This window comes from Drosophila ananassae (genome assembly GCF_017639315.1).
Source record: "Drosophila ananassae strain 14024-0371.13 chromosome 4 unlocalized genomic scaffold, ASM1763931v2 tig00000061, whole genome shotgun sequence".
Lineage (NCBI taxonomy): Eukaryota > Metazoa > Arthropoda > Insecta > Diptera > Drosophilidae > Drosophila > Drosophila ananassae.
The window spans coordinates 4,816,899-4,838,231 of NW_025319038.1; the positions used below are offsets into that span (position 1 = coordinate 4,816,899).

Genomic DNA, 21,333 nt, shown 5'->3' on the forward strand with positions numbered 1-21,333 from the left:
GCAACGTTCTGAAAAATAAAACGAATGATTGCATTATACGAACGTATAATACTAAATAATGTATTATTATGACTTACGCAGTTTTTAATATAGATCGACATCTTCCCAACTGTAAAATGAAAATGGGGAATGGCGCCCATTCAGTGTTGGAAATAGGCCAACACATGTGGCTGTTGAGCTTTAACAACATTGTGCAGTTAAGCAACTGTTAAGTATGTACAAATTTCAAGACTTAATTCCATCGAATCTTAGGGAGCGATTTGAATGGAACTACCGGTATTCGATTAAGCAAAAAATTAGCTTTCTCGTGATATACCGTGCAAAATGGGGCATCCTCTATAAGGGGAGATAATGGGGAAATTCAAATTCGATCATGGCTGCCGCCATGCTGGGCAGCGTCAGAACATGTGATGGGGTTATGGGTCCAGTATTGGTCAATTGGGTTCAGAAAATTTCAAGACTTGATTTCATCGAATCGTAGGGAGCGATTTGAATGGAACTACCGGTATTCGACTAAGCAAAAAATTAGCTTTCTCGTGATATACCGTGCAAAATGGGGCATCCTCTATAAGGGGAGATAATGGGGAAATTCAAATTCGATCATGGCTGCCGCCATGCTGGGCAGCGTCAGAACATGTGATGCGGTTATGGGTCCAGTATTGGTCAATTGGGTTCAGAAAATTTCATGACTTGATTCCATCGATTCGTAGGGAGCGATTTTGATAGAAATAATCTCATTCGATTCAGAAAAAAATAAGCTTTACAATGGTATACCGTGCAAAATGGGGCATCCTCCATAAAGAAAGCATGTGGGGCCATTAAAATTTAACATTGGCGCGATTTGTGTTGGGAACAAGGTCCAGTATTGGTAAAGAAAATTCAGAAATTTTTAAAGATAAATTGCGTCAAATCGAAAGCAGCGATTTTAATGCAAATAGTCTCATTAAATAATATGAAAAATTATCTTTGCAACGGCATACCGTGCATAATGGGGCATCCTCTGTAAAGGACTCAATAATCATATTCATGCCCAACAGAGGCGGTCTGTAGATTTGGAACTTGTGGAACGAACTTGTTCGTGGACTGGTTCCGGTTCACGAGTTGGCGCCTCACTTATCAATTAAAATCAATGGGGAACTGAAAATCGATTTTCTCAAAATTGTAGAGAGCGATTTTTGCTCCAGATATACTAGAAAAGGTGATACATCGTCTCAACTACCGTGCATATGGGGGCATCCTCTGAGAGCTTCACAATATTAAAAACAATGTTTGGTGGTCATTTTTGTATGGGCTGTTAACGTGATTGGCCCACTTTTATCCGATTTTCTTCAAAACGTAGAGAGCGATTTTTATGAACCTTTCAGGTATTACCCTCAATATTTTGACCTATTAGCTGCAATATCGGGCTTTTTGGGGCCTCCTCTTATTTCTGAGATAGGACCCAAAACAATGTGGGGCCAATTTTTCAAATGTATTTTAATGGTATTTTAAGGTTGTTGATCCCGCCCAAAGTAAGAAAAAACTATACATTCTTCAATTCTTAACAATTCTAAACTTTATTTCAATCAATTTAGTGGCTAAACAGTAAAATAATTGAAAATAAAAAAAATTCGTTGCTGTGTTCCGATTCCACCGTTCCACTTCGACGCTAACTAGGCGACGCTAATTTGACGGACATACATATTTATTCTTCTCTAAGTTTACTATGCGAGAAAATTTGTTTATAAGATGGGTTCAACAATGGTAAAACCGTTGGTAAAAAATGGAAATTTATTGGATGTATTGCCATCGCAGGTTGCCTTTATACATTTTTTAAAATAATAAAAATGATAATATTATTCTTATTAAAGGGTACTCTACATGTAGTCATGTTAGGATTAGATTCTGCGGGAAAATCAACGGCACTATACAGACTAAAGTTTGATCAGTATTTGAACACAGTCCCAACAATTGGATTTAATTGCGAGAAGGTACATATATGTATATTTGTTAAACATGAGCAAAGCAATAATTATGCAAATTATGTTATGTTAGGTTCAAGGAACAATTGGAAAAGCAAAGGGTGTGCATTTTCTAGTTTGGGATGTGGGAGGACAGGAAAAATTAAGACCACTTTGGCGAAGTTACACTCGGTAATTAGTTTATTAAATATTTTCTAAAAAGTCGATTTAATTTTCTTCATATCATTATTAACATAGTTGCACAGATGGTATTTTGTTCGTCATCGATTCTGTTGATATAGAACGTATGGAAGAGGCAAAAATGGAATTAATGCGCACAGCAAAATGTCCGGATAATCAGGTAAATTTAAATAATATTACGCAGTTGCCTATTAAAACAAGAAAAGAAAGCTAACTTCGGGCGGAGCCGAAGTTTATATACCCTTGCAGTTGAGTCGCAGTCCACTAGGTGGCGCCACGCATCTTATATTATTAGATATATAGCGGCTCGTATATAGTTGGCCGATCCTTATGAAATTGGCATATCCACTGAATCCACTGAAACTTCCATCCTTCTAACTTGAAAAACAACGAAGTTATGGCATTTCCAATCAATCAGTTATATGACAGAACTGAGAGACTAGTTTGCGTAGAAACCGACAGACAGACAGACAGACGGACAGACAGACATGCTCATATCGACTCAGGAGGTGATCCTGATCAAGAATATATATACTTTATAGGGTCGGAGATGTCTCCTTTACTGCGTTGCACACTTCTGACCAAAATTATAATACCCTCTGCAAGGGTATAAAAATTAAAAAACAATGTTAATTGAAAAATTCATTCGATCTTATTTATACTTATTTATATACTTTTGAAATATCGCTTATATCTGGCAAAATTCGTTATCTCACGATAAAGTCCTATAAGGGGAGCCACCAATTTTGTGCAGCCACCTGTGAAGCTTGGTGTTACGTTTATATACATACATATGTACATACATGGATGTATATATTTGATGGAAAATATTTTTTTTGAGCTTGTGCATGTGTGTATGTGTGCAATATACTATATATTCGACTATATCCTATAGCTTTCATATAACTGATTGATCGGAAATGCCATAACTTTGGTGTTTTTTAAGTTTAAGGGTTGGGACTTTCCATACATGTTATATTTGGTCAAAATATTATATCTTATGTACAAAATTCATAAGAATCGGCCTACTATATCGTCTGGCTGAATTGGCATAACTTTGTTGTTTTTGAAGCTAGAATAAGGGGACTATCTACGGATTCCGTTTTGGACAATCTAGTCCTATCTTTCATAAGGATAGCTCTCATATAACTGAAAAATCGGAATTGGCTTAACTTTGTTGTTTTTGAAGCTCGAATGATGGAACTATCTATGGATTCCGTTTTGGATAATCTAATCCTATCTTTCATACCTACCATATAACTTAACGATTGGAAATTGCACAACATTGCTATTTTTAAAGATGCTTGGGGCTGTTTAAATATTTTGATTAGAATTTTTTTTGATGGCGAAACTCTCATAAAGATTGGACAACTACATTCGATCTGATATATTATATATAATAAGAATATAAGCTTCTGCTTAACTGCAAGGGTATTTCAACTTCGGCTCCGCTCGAAGTAAGCTTTCCTTTCTTGTTTTTTTTTTGATAATTTATTATATAGTGAAACTCTCATAAGGATCGGCCTCTTATCTGTTAATGTGATTAAACAATTTGGTTTCCCACAACTAGGAAACAATTTTGGATTTTAAAAAGAATTTTGGGCAAATTTTTAATTAAAATTTTTACTAACCAAATTCAAAACCTTTGTAAATTAAAAACACGTATAACTTCAGAAACACTGAAGCTATCGAAAAATTTTTTACGTCTTTGGAAAAGGCTTTGATTATTTCATCTTCTTTATTGTCAAAATCCATGCTGTGAGGGTACGAATATGACTTTTTTTTTTTCGAAAATAAACAGAAGATAAACTCTAAAGGTAAACAAACCGTAGTCGATAGTTAGTAGTCGAATAAAAATAAGTCGATAACAGATCGCTGTTACAGCCCTTTTAAAGCTGTTAAGGCAAGCAATCTGGCAACCCCGTCTATCTGGCAATTTTGACAACCGAACTTCCGCTTGATTGGCTTGTTCTTTTGCGATCAAAACGCCAAAGTGAAAAGTTGTCTAGCCGAACGTTGGCTGTGGATGAGCCCAGCCGTTCGCCGCTGCACGTGCGTTGTGGTTGTGGCGAAAAGACTCCAGGTGAGCCGACTAATATGTCGCTAAGTAGAGTAATAATAAAAGTGTTCTAGGAAGTGTTAGAAAACCCCCCCGATAGTTTACGTAGCGCTCATCAAAAGCCTACGTCCAGCAACGGATCGAGTTTCGACCCAGAGGTCTACGGCGGAGACACCGCGTGGATCATCGGCCAGAGATCCAGGAAAAGCTTTCCTCGATCAGCCCCTAAACGTGCGCGAACCCGGTCCAGACTCGAACCACGATAGGCGAGGTCTGTGGCCGGCGACGTGTGCGTGATTGGGGCAGCAGAAGATCAGGAGCGGAGCTGGAACCTGGCCAACCCAGGAGCGTGGAGGACATAACCTCACTTTCCGGCGCAGAACCGCATGTTCGTTTGGGCCGACCTCGACCAAGTGATGGGCTAGCCGACGATCGCTGAGGCAGACATCTCGTCCATAGTGACGATTCAACAATAACAACCAGGAGAGAAGCGCGACAAGCTGTGCCAGGATTAGTGTATTATTAAGTAGAATTTAATTTTTATTATTTTTTTTGTAAATCATTTTGGATCGTACCTAGACTCATCTTCTTTTCCTGTAGAGCATTGATAAGATTTTGGCAACATGCATCAAAACTCCATAATTTAATTCGCATTTTTAACCCGATCACCCCAAAACATCCAGCGTTATCGTCTACACGCCTGTGGACTTCGAGGGATGGTTGCGTGAGTAAACATTGTGACTTGATCATGTAACAGTGCCTCTAGAGGAAAACATATGAATAGTCAGTCCATATCCAAATGATTGGGTAGACGTTCTACCTTAACTCCTACTTTACATACATACATATAATTCTTTATCTACACATTTTACATTACATTCCAATTTGTTAATTAAGCTATATTAAACTCATTTTGTAGGATTAGGACCAATTAGGAGTAAGGGTTTAGGTTAGGCAGAGTCTGAAGAAGAAGCAATTATGTTTTTGTATTGAAGTTTGATTTTGAAATGAAGTGAATTTATAATTTTATGGGCACCTGAGCTGATCGATTTCAATGTTGATGGGTAAGGGCAGCAGCAATTCGTTGTTGATTCTTTACAGGTAGGGCGGGCAAAGCAGAAGAACCTCACCACCTTAGTTCTTCCAACGGCAAGGTTTCCTGTCTCGACTTCGTATCCTTCCAGAGGACTGTTACCCCTTTTCCTAACTCTGTCTACAAATTTTTATTGTGTGGCGGTGATGCTGATTAGGAAGTAACCGACCCCCTTGCCTCTTCCCTGAGCTAGGCCGTTCCCGTAGGCAGAGTATGCAACCAGTCGGTATCCACTACACCGTGTTCGTCACAATGCAATTAAAGTATTGCTACCTGTGTGAATCGCCTGTCCAGAGGTTACTTTAATATTATATATATTATGTGTTCTTTTTTAAATAATTGAAGATCTATATATACAAAAACAACTGATATGATATAAAAAAAACCTCTTGACGAGGTAAAGTGACGAACTATTTGATATCTGATATCAATTTTAGTGACGAAAATATTCTTGTTCGGCATGTGCAAGAAAAACAAAAAAAATCAGGCACGTGCCGAATAAGAATATTTTTTAAATGCAATTTTTTACACCGGCAAAGATCTGCGAGAAGGTGAGCGGCACATACCTTAAGAGTGGGAAGCGTCTTTGTCTTGAGCGGCGCTACTTTGGACTTGCAGTCAACAACGAGACTTTAATACCTTCTGCAGATTTGCAACGAATATAGACGCAGGCTCCATAGGCTCTCATAGATGCGTCAGAAACGGCACGCATTTGAAATGGTGACATTGGCTCACTCATCACAAATCTCGGTATTGAGATATCTTCTAACTGTGACAAGGCATGCTGAATTTTGTTCCACGCTGATGCCAAATGCAGTGGAATCAACTCATCCCAATTGAGCTTACTAAGCCAAAGCTCCTGCAACAGAATCTTTCCTTTAATAAGAATTGGGCTTAATAAGCCAAGGCGATCGAATAGCTTTGATGTCACCGAAAGCATGTTTCGCTTAGTCGCCCTTTGACCCATGACTGAAGTATTAATATCCCACAACTAGGAAACAATTTTGGATTTTAAAAAGAATTTTGGGCAAAATTTTTAATTAAAATTTTTAAACTAACCAAATTCCAAAACCAGACGTAAAAGTCAGACCCAATTACTTTAGCAGCTCGGGGAAATGTATATTTTTCGCAGATTCACTCAACCTCTTTAAACACCTTATGGCCAGGAATGGGGCTGGTACAGTGCCATATGTAACGGTGTTGAGCTTGCATAAATTCATGGACTTAAATGGGTCTTTTCTCCACACTATCAACTGGTATCGCCTATCTGCTTCATTTACCATTACTTGGCGATACATCTTTTTTATGTCGGCTATCAGGGCGAATTTGTTCAGCCGAAACCGAAGAAGCGTTGAGTACAGCACTTCCTGAATTGTTGGACCCACCATCAACAAATCATTTAAACATTTCTGTGTGGATGTCTCAAATTACGCATAAAAAGCGACTCGTAGTTTGGTCGTTGTACTTTGAGGCCGTAAGACACACTGGTGGGGGAAAGAACATCATTGCATTGCATCATTGCATTGCATCATTGCATCAGCTTGCAGGGGACATATGACTACCATATATTCCAAATACATTTTTTTTAGGTTCGGATCTCGAGATAATCTTCTCTCTAGCGAAAGAAAACGGCGTTTGGCTATCTCAAATAAGTTTCTCAAAATGCTTGGATCCGACTTAAATGGAAGTCTGACTTCAAATCGACCTGAATGCAGTATTCTATTAGTCTTTCGATCATTTTCCTCACACAACTCCTGTTCTGGCGACAATATCTTTTTAGAAGATGGAACTTCTTCCAATGACCAGAATTTTTTCAAATTTTAGTCTATTGATTCGAATATTTCTTCTTGGCAATTCAGGCTAGAGACCGGTTGTTGAGGAGTTGAGGAATTTACCAAATATTATCCCGATACTATCCATCCAATAAGCATGTATTGCAGTACGGGATAGTTCGGTCCTTGCTTTATTCGGCCAACGGACAACAAAACGAAAAATGGCTCAGTTCCAATTAAGTTTATAAAAATATGGGTCTGCTAATGGCCAGTTCTTTGGTAGGGTCCAATCTTTTATGTTCATTGACTGGTCAGGGTGATAGCCTGAAATTGTTTTTAAAATCCAAAAGTCGAACGGAAACTCACTACCATTGATTCTCGACTTTACCACGGTGTATATCTTTTTCTTTAATTGTGAATTGGCCAATTCCAAGCAAGTTGATGCACGATTCCTCCCTACGGATCTGTTAGCATTGAGCAAGATCTTCAGTAATGAGGTTCATCTGTGACCCTAAGTCAAGTAATGCTCGGGCCAATATGTGCTCGCCATTTTTTGTTCGAATGCTAACGATCGACGTCGTTAACAGAACAATTTCTAGAGACGACGCATGCAAAGCATGTGAAGTAAAAGGGCCATCATTCGTTAACGCTGGAGGAGGATTTTTTGTTGGTGGTGGTAACGCCAAGTTATTTTTTAGTCACTGTAAATCGGTGCAGAAGTTTATGGTGCGATCTTGCACAGATTTGAAATCTAGTCGATTTGCACTTCGCTACGGTGTGACCTTTTTGCAGACAATTTAAAAAGAGAGAGGCTGACTTAACAAACTCAAACCTTTGCATTACAGCAAGGCGATCGAACGAACGTCACTGAGGCAAAAAATGGTCTTGAGCGTTACAATAACTGCAAGCTGGTTTGGTTTTGGAAGAGGAGCAAGCCGACGAACTTTTTTTAAGTTGCTTGCTGAACACAGTTTTCGCCTGTTTTTGCTTGCCAGTCCCTTCAGCGGACAGGTCCTGGTACCTACGATTTAATATTTTTTCACTCCACAGCGGCAATTCCTCATAATCCAGTGACTCTTCCCATTTTAGCCTGATCACTGGATCTTCTCTACTCAAAACTAAATGTATAATAATTGAGTTTACAATTTTAGTGTCATCTCCTATCGATAATAATGATCCATAAATCAATGACACAGTGTCGATGAGACCCTTCAACGACGACGCAGACGGCTGGGAAATTTTCGAAATGCTGAACAATTGACTTATTTGGTTCACAAAGATGAGCATTCGTTATCATAGACTCTTTTTAGACTATTGATAGCTTTGCCATAATTGCTCTCGGTGACCTGGAATGCCTTGATAGTTCCTAAGGCTTCACCAGAGACGCAAGAAATTAAATGATTAAATTTCTCGATATCAGGAATGTTCACATCTTTGTGAACTGGAAAAGACTTGTAAAATTGTTTAACTCCGAATAATTTTTAATGAATTTCGGTAGTGCCAAACTGGGAAGTCGAACTAGAGTTGGGGCTGCAGAAATTGCAGTAGCTGGGCAGGAGTCTTCAGCTGTATTGAAGGCAATACATAAGGACATAATGTATTGCATTGGTTGTTATTGCTCTTCCAACTCGGCTTCCAACCACCGCACCCTATTCTGCGCTGTTCTTTTTGCCAAGTCCCAGGTGATGTTATTGTTAGCGAGTTCACGTACTGTTGATCGTCGCCAGGTTAGCTTGGGGCGTCCCACTCTTCTGCTTCCTTGAGGGTTCCACTCCAAGGCCATCCTAACTATGCTGTCTTGATCTTTCTTTAGTTCGTGACCAATCCATTTCCATTTCTTTTTCTTTATCTGCTGCTGGATTGGTGCAGCTTGTGCAGCGCCACAGATCATTATTGGTTATTCTATTTGGCCAGAATATACCACATATGATCCTAAGGCACTTATTGACGAAGGCTTGCAGCTCCACTATCATTCTTTGCGATGTCAGCCAGGTTTCCGATCCGTACAGCAGTACGGATTTGATGCACGCATTGAAGATTCTCAGCTTTGTTTTTCTGCTCATCTGCTGGTTTCACCATATGCGTTGCAATCTCCTGAAAGCAGGTCAAGCTTTGCTTAGACGATTCTCTATGTCTTTTTCCACTCCCCTGTTTGCGGATATAACGGTGCATAGGTATACAAAGCTGTCGACATATTCGACACTTTTTCCGCATATGGTGATCCTACTTTGGTGGGAGTGGAGGATCCGCATCGCTTTAGTTTTTGATGCATTAATGGAGAGTCCAGCTGCTTTGGCCCGAGTTTCGAGGTCACTGCATTTGGCTTGGATGTCGGTGAATCTATAGGAGGTACAGCGGCGCCCGCCATTGCACAGCTTGTTCGGTGATTGCGCGTAATGTGTTCGCCTGGAGCCTCCTTGTTCATCGCGTATTGTTGGCTCAATTTTTTCCAGTAGACTTTCATTTAGTAAAGTGGCTAGTACTTTGTAACTGGTGTTCAGCAGGGTGATTTCTCGCCTGAGGTCTCCTTTCTTAACTCCGCCATTCGCCTAGCTCTTGGAGCCTTCCGTTCCACTCCAACAATAGAACTAAAACGAGATCTGCAAACAGCCAAACTAAGTAAAAACCTTATTTATTCCAAGGACACGCCAATAAACAAATTCGTAAAACAAAGTAAACTTAAAAAGAAATCTCCACCAATTATAGACCGTATAATAAACCTCTGTGAGCAATTTCATCTACCCTTCGAACCGAACGACATCATAACATACGCCATTACAACGGAAACAAACATCCTAAAATTTGGAATCCTGCCACCATATTCCTCTGTTCTAACAGCCGAAATCATCGCCATTCTCGAAGCTATCAAAATTATAAAAGACAAAAGAGGCCAATATGTAATCTGTTCAGACTCCCTCGCAGCATTAAACTCTATTAAAAATACAAACAACAATAATATTTACCCAAATAAAATAAGATCATTAATAAACCAGTTGGCCCCAAAAATCAAATTAATTTGGATTACTGGCCATGCAGGCATTGCAGGAAATGAACTAGCAGATCAAGCAGCAAAGTCGACCAACAAAAGCCCACTAATCTTTACATCCAATATAAATTCTACAGATATAAAAAGACAACTCAAATCTGAACTCAAGGCAAGACAAAACCAAAACTTAATACACTGTAGCCAATGGTACAAATCTATATACACCAATAGCCACCATATTAGCGACCATTTTAGAACAACCCACCAAAACTGTAATAGACTCGATCATACTAAAATACCCGACTACGTCTAGGACCCACCAGACTCACCCACCAACACTATCTGGACCAAATTCAAACACCACCTTGCCCTTTCTGTCAAGGAAACCTCTCGTTACACCACATACTAAACGCATGTCCACCTCTCTTGCAAACAACACAAACCATCTTCCAGAACTCCAACCCGCTACATCTCCTCAATGACCTAAACCCAGAAAACATTGAAAAAATACTACATTTCCTAAAAACCACACAATTATACCGCAAAATCTAAATATAAATATTCAATAAGGCTAGTTCCCTAATTTAAGAAGAATAATGTACAGAATGCATACATAGATAACGGTTAAATACTAAGTTAAGACACAACATGTATATATCCCTCAAAACACAACCATCTCTTAAGGCTTGAGCACTATCAACTCACATAGCCGAAGGCCACAGTAGCCAGCGCTATATCTATTGAGCTAGTCTAGTTTTGTAAACTTTTCTATCTTTTATAATAATAAAAATAATATTTTTTTATTTTTTTTCAATAAAAAATAACTAATTGATTTAAACCAACGAAAATAATTAACTAATTGATCACTTCCTCTCTTTATCTTAAAGCGGACGGACGTGTTTTTTTTATGCGCACGGCGTTTTTATAAAATTTGTAATAAGCTTTTATATAAACAATCGGTGTTTATTTCTATACACATAAAAATAAAATGTGCAGTGTGCAGTGATATATTTGGAGGTAAAATAATAATTTGCTTAATTTTCCTTCCAAACATAGCCCTGCTCTGCTTCTTCATCTCTTACGGTGTTGCTTCTATTCTATTGCTTCTACTCTCGCTCAATAGAGATTCTTTGCATTTTACTAACTCGCACTAACTTCTCTCTTTAATCTCCCCCTTTCGTTTCCCTGGAACAGTGGTCAAGGTTCGTCAATAATATGAATAAATTAATTATTGAATTTTTAATAATTTTTAATAAATTAATTATTTAATTTTTAATAATTATGGAATTTAAAATGCTCTGTGCGCTGAAGTCTTGTAATAAGACAATCTCCTCTTCCCAGCCTACCATCCACTGCTGGCTTTATGAAAAGTCTCACACGCTAAGTGTGCCGGGTTCACGGCCTCGGATGGTTTCGGATGCAATCTCACGTAGGTCTGGTCTCCATTTTTGCTGTGACGGTTTTCGTGCTGTTCAGGACGAAATGAGATCGTTCATGAGGCAGACTAAAAGCGGATTCAAGGAGTTGATTAGTGGTTTTCGTAAAATCAATGACCAACTCTGTGCGCTCGATACATAGTTTAGTAGTCTTCAACTACTAAATGAGTCTCCAAAGCGTAAAAAATCCTCCTTTAGTGATGTGCTTGTGGTGAATAATGGCATCGCTTCAAGTGATCCCTGACCCAATAATTCAAACCCCTGTAACAGTCACCAAACAGGGTAATCAACCGTCCGGACCCCCGGTACGTACCGCAGTATCAGTTACGGCGGCACCAAAACCCTTGCAAGTGATCCCACCATCGAAACACATTTTTTTTCTCGGCTTGCCCCTGATACTTCTGAGATTGATATCTCGGCTTACATCAAAGCCAAAACAAAAGTCGACATAAAGGTGGTGGATATAACAAAATGCAAATATTCATACACCAGACATACGTCATCTTTCAAAATACGTAAGCCCTTGCAGACTTTTAAGACGATTTGTTCCGCCAGCTTTTGGCCAGAGAACATTTTCGTCCAAGAACATCAGCCAAGTACGGTGAAAAAAAGATAACCAAACCTGTGGGTGTAAAACTCCCACATGTTAAGGCCACTGATCAACCTTCCATCTCATCTTCCTCAATTTCAAAAAACTTATGTCTTCTTTAACACTTACCTACCAGAATACTAGAGGGTTACGTAGTAAACTTCCCAAACTGTATTCAGATAGTTCTTTTTTTGCATTCCACTTAATTGTATTTACAGAAACTTGGTTAAAGCCTTAGATCTTAAGCTCCGAAGTTTTTCCTGGTAGGTACACAACTTTTAGATGTGATAGAACTTTGCGAAGGGGAGGAGGAGTACTATTTTCTGTAGACTCCAAATTCGCTTCTGAAGAGGTAACATCACTTTGTCCTATCAATCTTTGTATGTTACCTGTTCGTACATACCACCTTCGTCCGAACCGCCAACATACTGTCAACATTTGTCCGCTATTCGTTTAGTTTTCGATCGTCTGTCTGATGGTGACCAGCTGATAGCTCTGGGTGACTTTAGTATCCCAGAACTGTGGTCAAATGTTGATAATTCACCGTCTTTACAGCTTAACTCCCACCACGACTTCCATGCGGGAATGTTTGACATGTCACTCGGGCAAATTAATCACGTTAGAAATTCTTTAGTTCGGCTGTTGGACTTTGTTTCTGATCCTGATGGAATTACTCTTTTCAGAACTTTGCCCCTTTGTGACCCTGAGGATCCATATCATCCCACTCTTGAGCTTTCAATCGAAATCAATTGCTTAATTGACCTTAAGTCTACACTTAAATCTCATAAAGTTCGTTTCTTCCGTAAGGCTGATTTTATGAAATTAAATAAGTTAATCTCGGAATTTGATTGGTCTGATTTACTGGCATGTGAGGATATAAACATCGCATTAAAAAAATTTTATTTCACTTTAAACTCATTTTTTGACGCTTGTGTGCCGTGGAAATATCCGTCCGCTTCAACGAATCCGCCTTGGTATACAAGGCATCTTATCAACTTAAAGAATAGTATGAGTAGACTTTAAATAAACATAGATTATCTGGCTATACACTTAGTTATTCAAGATACTTAGTAGCTCGGTCCAATTTCACCGTGCATAACGCAGAATGTTATAGGAGTTATATTCGCCGCTGCAGGATTCAGTTTATTCAGGATCCGAAGAAGTTTTATAAGCATGTATCTTTTCCCCCACTGCTTACGTTTGAGAACTCTTATGCGAACACTGATCAGGCAATGGCCGATCTCTTTGCACAGTTTTTTCAAACTGTGCACATTTAAAGATAACATTTAAAGATGTTACCTCGCGTTTAGTCCGCCCCACATCTGGGGTGCCCCAAGGAAGCCATCTTGGACCCCTACTTTTAACACTGTTTTTTAACGACTTGCCCCTTGCCTTAACTAATTCACTTGTACTTATGTACGCTATTGATGTTAAGCTATGCCTTCAGTATACATTCTCTAGTGCCCAGTCCAGACTTCAATCCGATTTGGATAAACTTCAAAATTGGTGTTTAGCAAATAACATAAAGCTTAATGGATCGAAATGTAAACTCATGTCTTTTTACCGATCTAGTCCTCACCAGGCTATGTACTCTCTCTATGGGAACGCCTATGAACGATTAACTCAGGTTAACGATCTAGGTGTCCTATTAGATTTGAGACTTAAATTTACCGACCATATATCTACCATGGTTAATAAAACTATGGGTGTGATTGGTTTATAAAACGAAGTCGATCGCACACATGAAACCGTGTATGTGAATGTGTGAGCACGTGAGAATGAGAGTAAGATTTTCTCTGGGGCCTCCGGGGGCCTGTCGCAAGAAATTTTTGCGTCCATTTTCGTTGTATGAAATGAGAAGTCTATATGTTGTATGATTAGTGGTTTTATTAAAAGATGATCAAAAGAATTTAATGACCCGTACATAACTAAAACGTTATATACATCACTGGTCCGTCCGATTCTTGAGTATGGATCGTGTTTCTGGAGCCCTCAATATGGAGTACATAAAGATCACATTGAATCTGTACAAAAAAACTTCCTTACTTTTGCTCTTAGGGGACTTAATTGGGATGCAAATCTTTACCTCCCCTCTTATCGTAGTAGACTTTTACTAATCAACTTACCATCATTAACAAACCGTAGAACGATGCTGCGTGACATGTTTCTATATAATCTTATTTATGGAAATATAGACAGGTGGGAGGTGGGCTGTACGTATGCAGTGGTTCAGTCGCAGTCCGCTGGGGGCGCCACGCATCTTATATTATTAGATACATATATAGCGAATCGTATATAGTCGGCCGATGCTTATGAAAATTGGCAGATCAGATTGTTTTTCCCAAAATAGAATCTGTACCAAATCCCATCTTTCTAACTTAAAAAACACCAAAGGTTTGCAAATTTCGATCGTTCTATGACAGCTATAGGATATAGTCGGTCGATCCTTATGAAATTTTGTACATAAGATATTTTGGTCAAACATAACATGTGTGGAAAGTCCCAACCCTCTAACTTAAAAACACCAAAGTTATGGCATTTCCGATCAATCAGTTATATGGCAGCTATAGGATATAGTCGACCGATCCCGGCCGTTCCGATATACTGCCTGCAAAGGAAAAAAGGATGTGTGCAAAGTTTCAACTCGATAGCTCTAAAACTGAGAGACTAGTTTGCGTAGAAACAGACAGACGGACAGACGGACATGGTCATATCGCCTCAGGAGGTGATCCTGATCAAGAATATATATGCTTTATAGGGTCGGAGATGTCTCCTTCACTGCGTTGCACACTTCTGACCAAAATTATAATACCCTCTGAAAGGGTATAAAAAGTGTACCTCATAAATATTAGTTTAGACTGCAGGAGATCATTTTTAAATCATGCTGTTAATTACTTATTCTTATGGGTCCGATCTCTTGACATTCTATGTTTGGAATTCGTATCGTGTTCAATGCTTAAACATTCTGCAAAGGGCCACAAAAAAGGTGTAATCTACATATTTTAAAATGCATTATATTGCCTTTGATAACGCTAGATAGCGGACTGTATATGTGTAGTTGTGCTTTTATAAATTTTTTTATTCAATATTAGAAAATTGTTATTATTATAATTTTTTGATAACAATATGTTGTTAATTATATAATTCTATTTCATATTTTTAAATATTATAACATTTAAGTTTAAGTTATTTTATTAGCTCCCATGTTCAACTTAATGTTTGCAAAATCCTGCAAGGGGCCACAAAAGTGCTTGACTTGTGTTTACATTTTTTACATTACATTATATCTGCCGGGTTCTGTTTAGTTGGTACATACCGCCACGTGCTATCCTCTGACCACTCTTGAATCTCAGCAACTCTATTTGATACGAACGTTGACAACGACGATGGATGGGAACGAATCCAATGAAGACAAACTTCCGAATCTGACCAATATATACTTCGTTCGATCGGTGCTTTGATAAGAGACGGGGGAGCGTCTTTGTCTTGAGCGGCGCTACTTTCGACTTTGCAGTCAACAATGAGACTTTACTACCTTCTGCAGATTTGCAACGGATATAGACGCAGGCTCCAAAGGCTCTCATCGATGCGTCAGAGAAGGCATGAATTTCAATTGGTGACATTGGCTCACTCATCACAAATCTCGGTATTGAGATCTCTTCTAACTGTGACACGGCAAGCTGAATTTTGTTCCATGCGGTTTCCAAGTGCAGTGGAATGGACTCATCCCAATCTAGCTTATTAAGCCAAAGTTCCTGTAACAGGATCTTTCCTTTAATAAGGATCGGGCTTAATAAGCCAAGGGGGTCGAAAAGCTTTGACGTCACCAAAAGAATATTCCGCTTAGCCGCCCTTTGACCCATGACTGACATATCAATTTCGAATTTAAATACATCATCTTTAGGAACCCAAACGATTCCTAATGTTTTTGTCAGCTCTGAGTCCGAAAGTGTTATTGGCTTAACCGTGCTCTCGGATGCAGTAACTTCAGGCGAGTTTGAAAACCGCTTGCTCAATTCAAACCCAACGTTTTGAAGAACCTGAGTTACTTCAGACTTAATTGTCTTTAGCTCCTCCACGCAACCAGCACCCGTTAACATGTCGTCGACGTAAAAGTCAGACCCAATAACTTTAGCAGCTCGAGGGAATGTATTTTTCGCGGATTAACTCAACCTCTTCAAACACCTTATGGCCAGGAATGGAGCTGGTGCAGTGCCATAAGTAACGGTGTTGAGCTTGCACAATTTCAAGGACTCAGACGGGTCTTTTCTCCACACTATCAACTGGTATCGTCGATCTGCTTCATTTACCATCACTTGACGATACATCTTTTTTATATCGGCTACCAGAGCGAATTTGTTTAGCCGAAATCTAAGAAGAGTTGAGTAAAGCTCTTTCTAAATTGTTGGACCCACCATCAACAACTCATTTAAACACTTCTGTGTGGATGTCTTGCAGGACGCATCGAAAACGACTCGTAGTTTGATACTTTGCGGCCGCAAGACACACTGGTGGGGTATGACGTAGTGTGGAGAAGCAAGAACGTCATTGCTTGCAGGGGACATATGGCCTAGGGATTCGTCTTCTTCCATAAATTCCAAATACATTTTCTTTAAGTTCGGATCTCGAGACAATCTTCTCTCGAGCGACAGAAATCGGCGTTTGGCTATCTCGAATGAATTGCCCAAAACGCTGGGATCCGACTTAAATGGAAGTTTAACTTCAAATCGACCTGAAGGCAGTATTCTTGTAGTCTTCCGATAATGTACCTCACATAGCTCTTGTTCTGGCGACAATATCTTTTTAAAAGATGGAACTTCTTCCAACTACCCGAATTTTTTCAAGTTTTTGTTTATTGACTCTAATATTTCCTCTTGCCAATTCAGACTAGAGACCGGCTGTTGAGGAGTTGAGGAATTTGCCAGATATTTTCCCGATACTATCCACCCAAGGAGAGTTTTTTGAAGGATGGGATAGTTCGGACCTTGTTTTATTTGGCCAACGGACAACAGTTCGAAAAATGACTCAGCTCCAATTAGCATATCTATCCGCTATCCGCTTTTACGTTCACTGACTGGTCAGGGTGATAGCCTGAAATGGTTTCAAAACCCAAAAGTCGAACGGAAACTCGCTACCATTGACTCTCGACTTCACCACGGTGTGTATCTTTTTCTTAACTTGTGAATTAGTTTGACCAATTCCAAGCAAGTTGATGCACGATTCCTCCCTACGGATCTGTAAGCGTTGAGCATGATCTTCTGTAATAAAATTAATTTGTGACCCTGAGTCAAGTAATGCTCGGGCCGAGATGTGCTCACCATTTTTTGTTCGAACGCTTACGATCGACGTTGCTAACAAAACCCTTTCTACAGACGACGCATGCAAAGCATGTGAAGTCAAGGGCCATCATTCGTTAACTCTGGAGGAGGATTTTGTGTGGGTGGTGGTAATGCTAAGTTATTTTCGGTCACTGTAAATCGGTGCAGAAGTTTATGGTGCGATCTTGAACAGATTTGACACCTGGTCGATTTACAATTCGCTACCGTGTGACCTTTTCGCAGACAATTCAAACATAGGGAGGCTGACATAACCTCCCTGGTAGGGAGCTAGTATCTACCTTTTAGTATTTTTTCGAAATCGGACCACAGCGGCAATTCCTCATAGTCCAGTGACTCTTCCCATTTTTGCTTGGTCACTGGATCCCCTCTACTCAAAACTAAATGAATAATCATTGAGTTTGCAATTTTAGTATCATCTCCTATGGATAATAGTGATCCATAAATTGATGACACAGTGTCGATGAGACCCCTCAACGACGACGCAGACGTCTGGAAAATTTTCGGAAGGCTGAAAAGTTGACGTATTTTTTTTGAAAAGATGAGACATTTGTTATCATAAACTCTTTTTAGACTAGCGATAGCTTTGTCGTAATTACTCTCGGTGACCTGGAATTCCTTGACAGTTCCTAAGGCTTCACCAGAGAGGCAAGAAATTAAATGATTAAATTTATCGATAACTGGAATGTTCACAACTTTGTCAACCAATGTCTCGAAAAGACTTTTGAAATTTTTGAAATCCGAATAATTTCCACTGAATTTTGGCAATGCCAAACTAGGAAGTCGAGCTCGAGTTGGGGCTGCAGAAATTGCAGTAGCTGAACGGGGGTCTTCAGCTGAATTCAAGGCATTACATAAGGACATAATCCTTGCCTTGGTAGTTATTCCTAATTCTTCCAACTCGGCTCCGAAATAATCCATTTCATCTATTCGCTCGATCTGGTCTTGCAACTCATTTGCTTTAGAAATTGCCTCATCTAAAACCTGAAGCCTGCACTCTAGCTCGGTTTTCTTTAGAGGAAGTGATCCATCTTCCAAACGTTCCTCCAACCGGCGAATGCTTTTAACTTTGACATTTAATCTTCTCTTTAAGTCAATAAGAGTTGTGGAATTAAGTTTTTGTTTAGTACTTTTCCATTATAAAAATTTATTTTTTCAATACAAAAACGAAAACAATGCAAATTTAAGAAATAATAATATATTTAAATTTTTTATTAATTTTAAAATATTAATATTAAAAATTTATTAAAAATAAATAAATTTTAGAAATTTATTTAAAAATTTTAAATTTTTATTTCAACAACAAGAAAATGCAAAAACGAAAATAATTAATTAATCTTATTTAAATATAATAAATAATTTATTAAATTTAACCAAAAAAAATCTAAATTGATTAATTAATTGATAACGAATTATTGATAGACGAGGCACAGAGTATCCAAAAAAACAGTTGGTCGCCAATGACACCGAAATCAATATGCACGACCAAATTGTAGGGGAGCGCGTCACTTGGCGGACCGTTAAACTATAGGCGCCAAAAAGTGCATATACATACATACAGCAGCGGATAACGGTGGGAAACGAAAACGAGAATATTATCGCTGCATATACATATATGTATGTATACTAAATATATATGCACCTTTATTTATCTGTAATAAATAAATAATTTTTGGCTGCAATTTAGTATTTATTTGGAAGATTTGTAAATTCGAGAACGAGGGGTAGGGGGCGACAGTGATTGCAAATAATATAAATATTTTCTTTTTAGCACATACATATATTTATAATTATATATTTTAGAACTTTTATATATGTTGTTATTTAATATACCCTTGCAGAGGGTATTATAATTTTGGTCAAAAGTGTGCAACGCAGTGAAGGATACCTCTCCGACCCTATAAAGTACATATATTCTTGATCAGGATGTCCGTCGGTCCGTCTGTCCGTCTGTCTGTTTCTACGCAAACTAGTCTCTCAGTTTTAAAGCTATCGAGTTGAAACTTTGCACACACCCTTCTTTCCTTTGCAGGCAGTATATAATTCGGAACGTTTGGGATCGGTCGACTATATCCTATAGCTGCCATATAACTGATTGATCGGAAATGCCATAACTTTGGTGTTTTTTAAGTTAGAGGGTTGGGAGTTTCTACACATGTTATATTTGACCAAAATATCTTATGTGCAAAATTTCGTAAGGATCGGCCGACTATATCCTATAGCTGTCATAGAACGATCGAAATTGGCATAACTTTGGTGTTTTTTAAGTTAGAAAGATGGGATTTGGTAGAGATTCTATTTTGGGAAAAACAATCTGATTTGCCAAGTTTCATAAGGATCGGCCAACTATATACGATCCGCTATATATCTAATAATATAAGATGCGTGGCGCCACCTAGCGGACTGCGACTCAACTGCAAGGGTATATAAACTTCGGCTCCGACCGAAGTTAGCTTTCCTTTCTTGTTTTTTGCTCTACTATTTTTTCTACGTACGTACAAGAATTGAAAGGAGGGTGCAATATACCAGCACAAGACGGATTTTAATTTGTCTTATCTAAACTTTCAATTTTTTGCACAAATACTTGGGGTTCTGCTTTCGGATCCTTTATTCCTGCGGTTACTTTCCTTTGCCAATCGATGCAGGTGCAGGGCATGGGGACGACGAATCCTTCCAGTAGCAGCTAGTTGATTGGAGAAGTTTGTTTCGCGACTCGGAGAATTCTTTAATTTGTATTTTTGAATTCACTACCACAACCGTCGCGAGCAACTCTTTTTTTTTTAAATATATGTATGTTATATATTGTTTATATATGTATTGTGTCACTGTCACTATTTTTGTTGCTTTTTTATTTAATTATATTCACTACAGTCCACCCGGGGGCGCCAAAATGTTAATTGAGATTATTTTATCTCGTCGCGAGAAACCGAAAGACTGTAGAATGATGGCTGTAGGAATTAAATTATTGCAAAAAACGAAAACGAAAAATGCGTGCACTCTGTTCAACGTTATAAATTCGAGTATATATTCATATCAACAAAAACTTAAGCCTAGCTTATCTAGTGCGGCGAAGCGGGGCGAATTCATGGGAGAGCGCAAGTGAGAGCTTTACTTGCGCTCCCGCTCCGCCCTAAACTAACTTATACTAGACTTCATAACATTTCACCTAATTATCTACATTAATTATACAATGCATGTTTGGACATGCTTTGGCGTCTAAAATTTCAAAATTCTGTAGCAACACCACGGTCCATACTCTTTCAGCTTCAATAATCATTTTGAAAGGTTTGAGCTTGTATAATAAATTATTATTTTTCAACGTATTATTTTTATTATTATTAAACTTAGATAAACATTTGTCTGGTAGTATTCTGCCGGAATTTGACTACTTTCCACGACTCGGGGATCGGTTCCAGATTAATAGTATTCCAAGAACTTTTATCCACGAATTCTGGGCACTCCAGGTCTCTGCACTGTGCCTCTTCTCTCCGTCTTCGACGAAGAGCTCGGAACTCTTCGAGGTTCCCTCGAAGTACGATAGCCACGTACTCTGCCAGAGTACCGTTAAGTAAGGTCTTGTGCATACCTCTTTTTTTATCAGCTCGGGTTACAAAAGAAGTTCGGAAGAGTTGCTGTTCTGTGCTGGAACCTCTGGATCTGTGGTAACTTATGAAGGATCCGGGATGTCTATCCTTGGGTTAAAAGTTGTAATCTTGAGATGGCAAGCGTCCTCTTCATTTACTATTTTTCCAAGTACATACATATATGAAAAATTTTTTATTTTAAAATTTTTACGGTCCATTTCATCGGAATTTATCAACGGAACCTTGAAGAAAATATTTTGGCGACTAGGTTTACAAAAATATCTTCCAAATAATTATGGAAAACAGCATCAAACATTGGCACAACAACATTCAAAGC

The 21,333-nt window shown here is 38.7% G+C and overlaps 1 protein-coding gene across 3 annotated transcripts in view; it reads left to right on the plus strand.

Annotated features, from left to right (window-relative positions):
* Positions 1–1,646: 1,646 nt before the first annotated feature.
* LOC6496745 (ADP-ribosylation factor-like protein 4A) overlaps positions 1,647–21,333 on the plus strand; it is a 76,904-nt gene continuing 57,217 nt past the window's right edge. For 2 of the 3 annotated variants that reach the window (XM_014903611.3, XM_032455763.2), the window contains exons 1-4: positions 1,647–1,794; positions 1,851–1,970; positions 2,035–2,132; positions 2,199–2,301. In XM_014903611.3, the coding sequence (XP_014759097.1) occupies positions 1,729–1,794; positions 1,851–1,970; positions 2,035–2,132; positions 2,199–2,301 (387 nt within the window). In that variant the 5' untranslated portion in view covers positions 1,647–1,728. Of the gene's footprint in view, positions 1,795–1,850; positions 1,971–2,034; positions 2,133–2,198; positions 2,302–4,025; positions 4,225–4,274; positions 5,241–21,333 lie in introns of those variants that run through there. The other variant, XM_032455764.2, reaches the window with a different exon arrangement.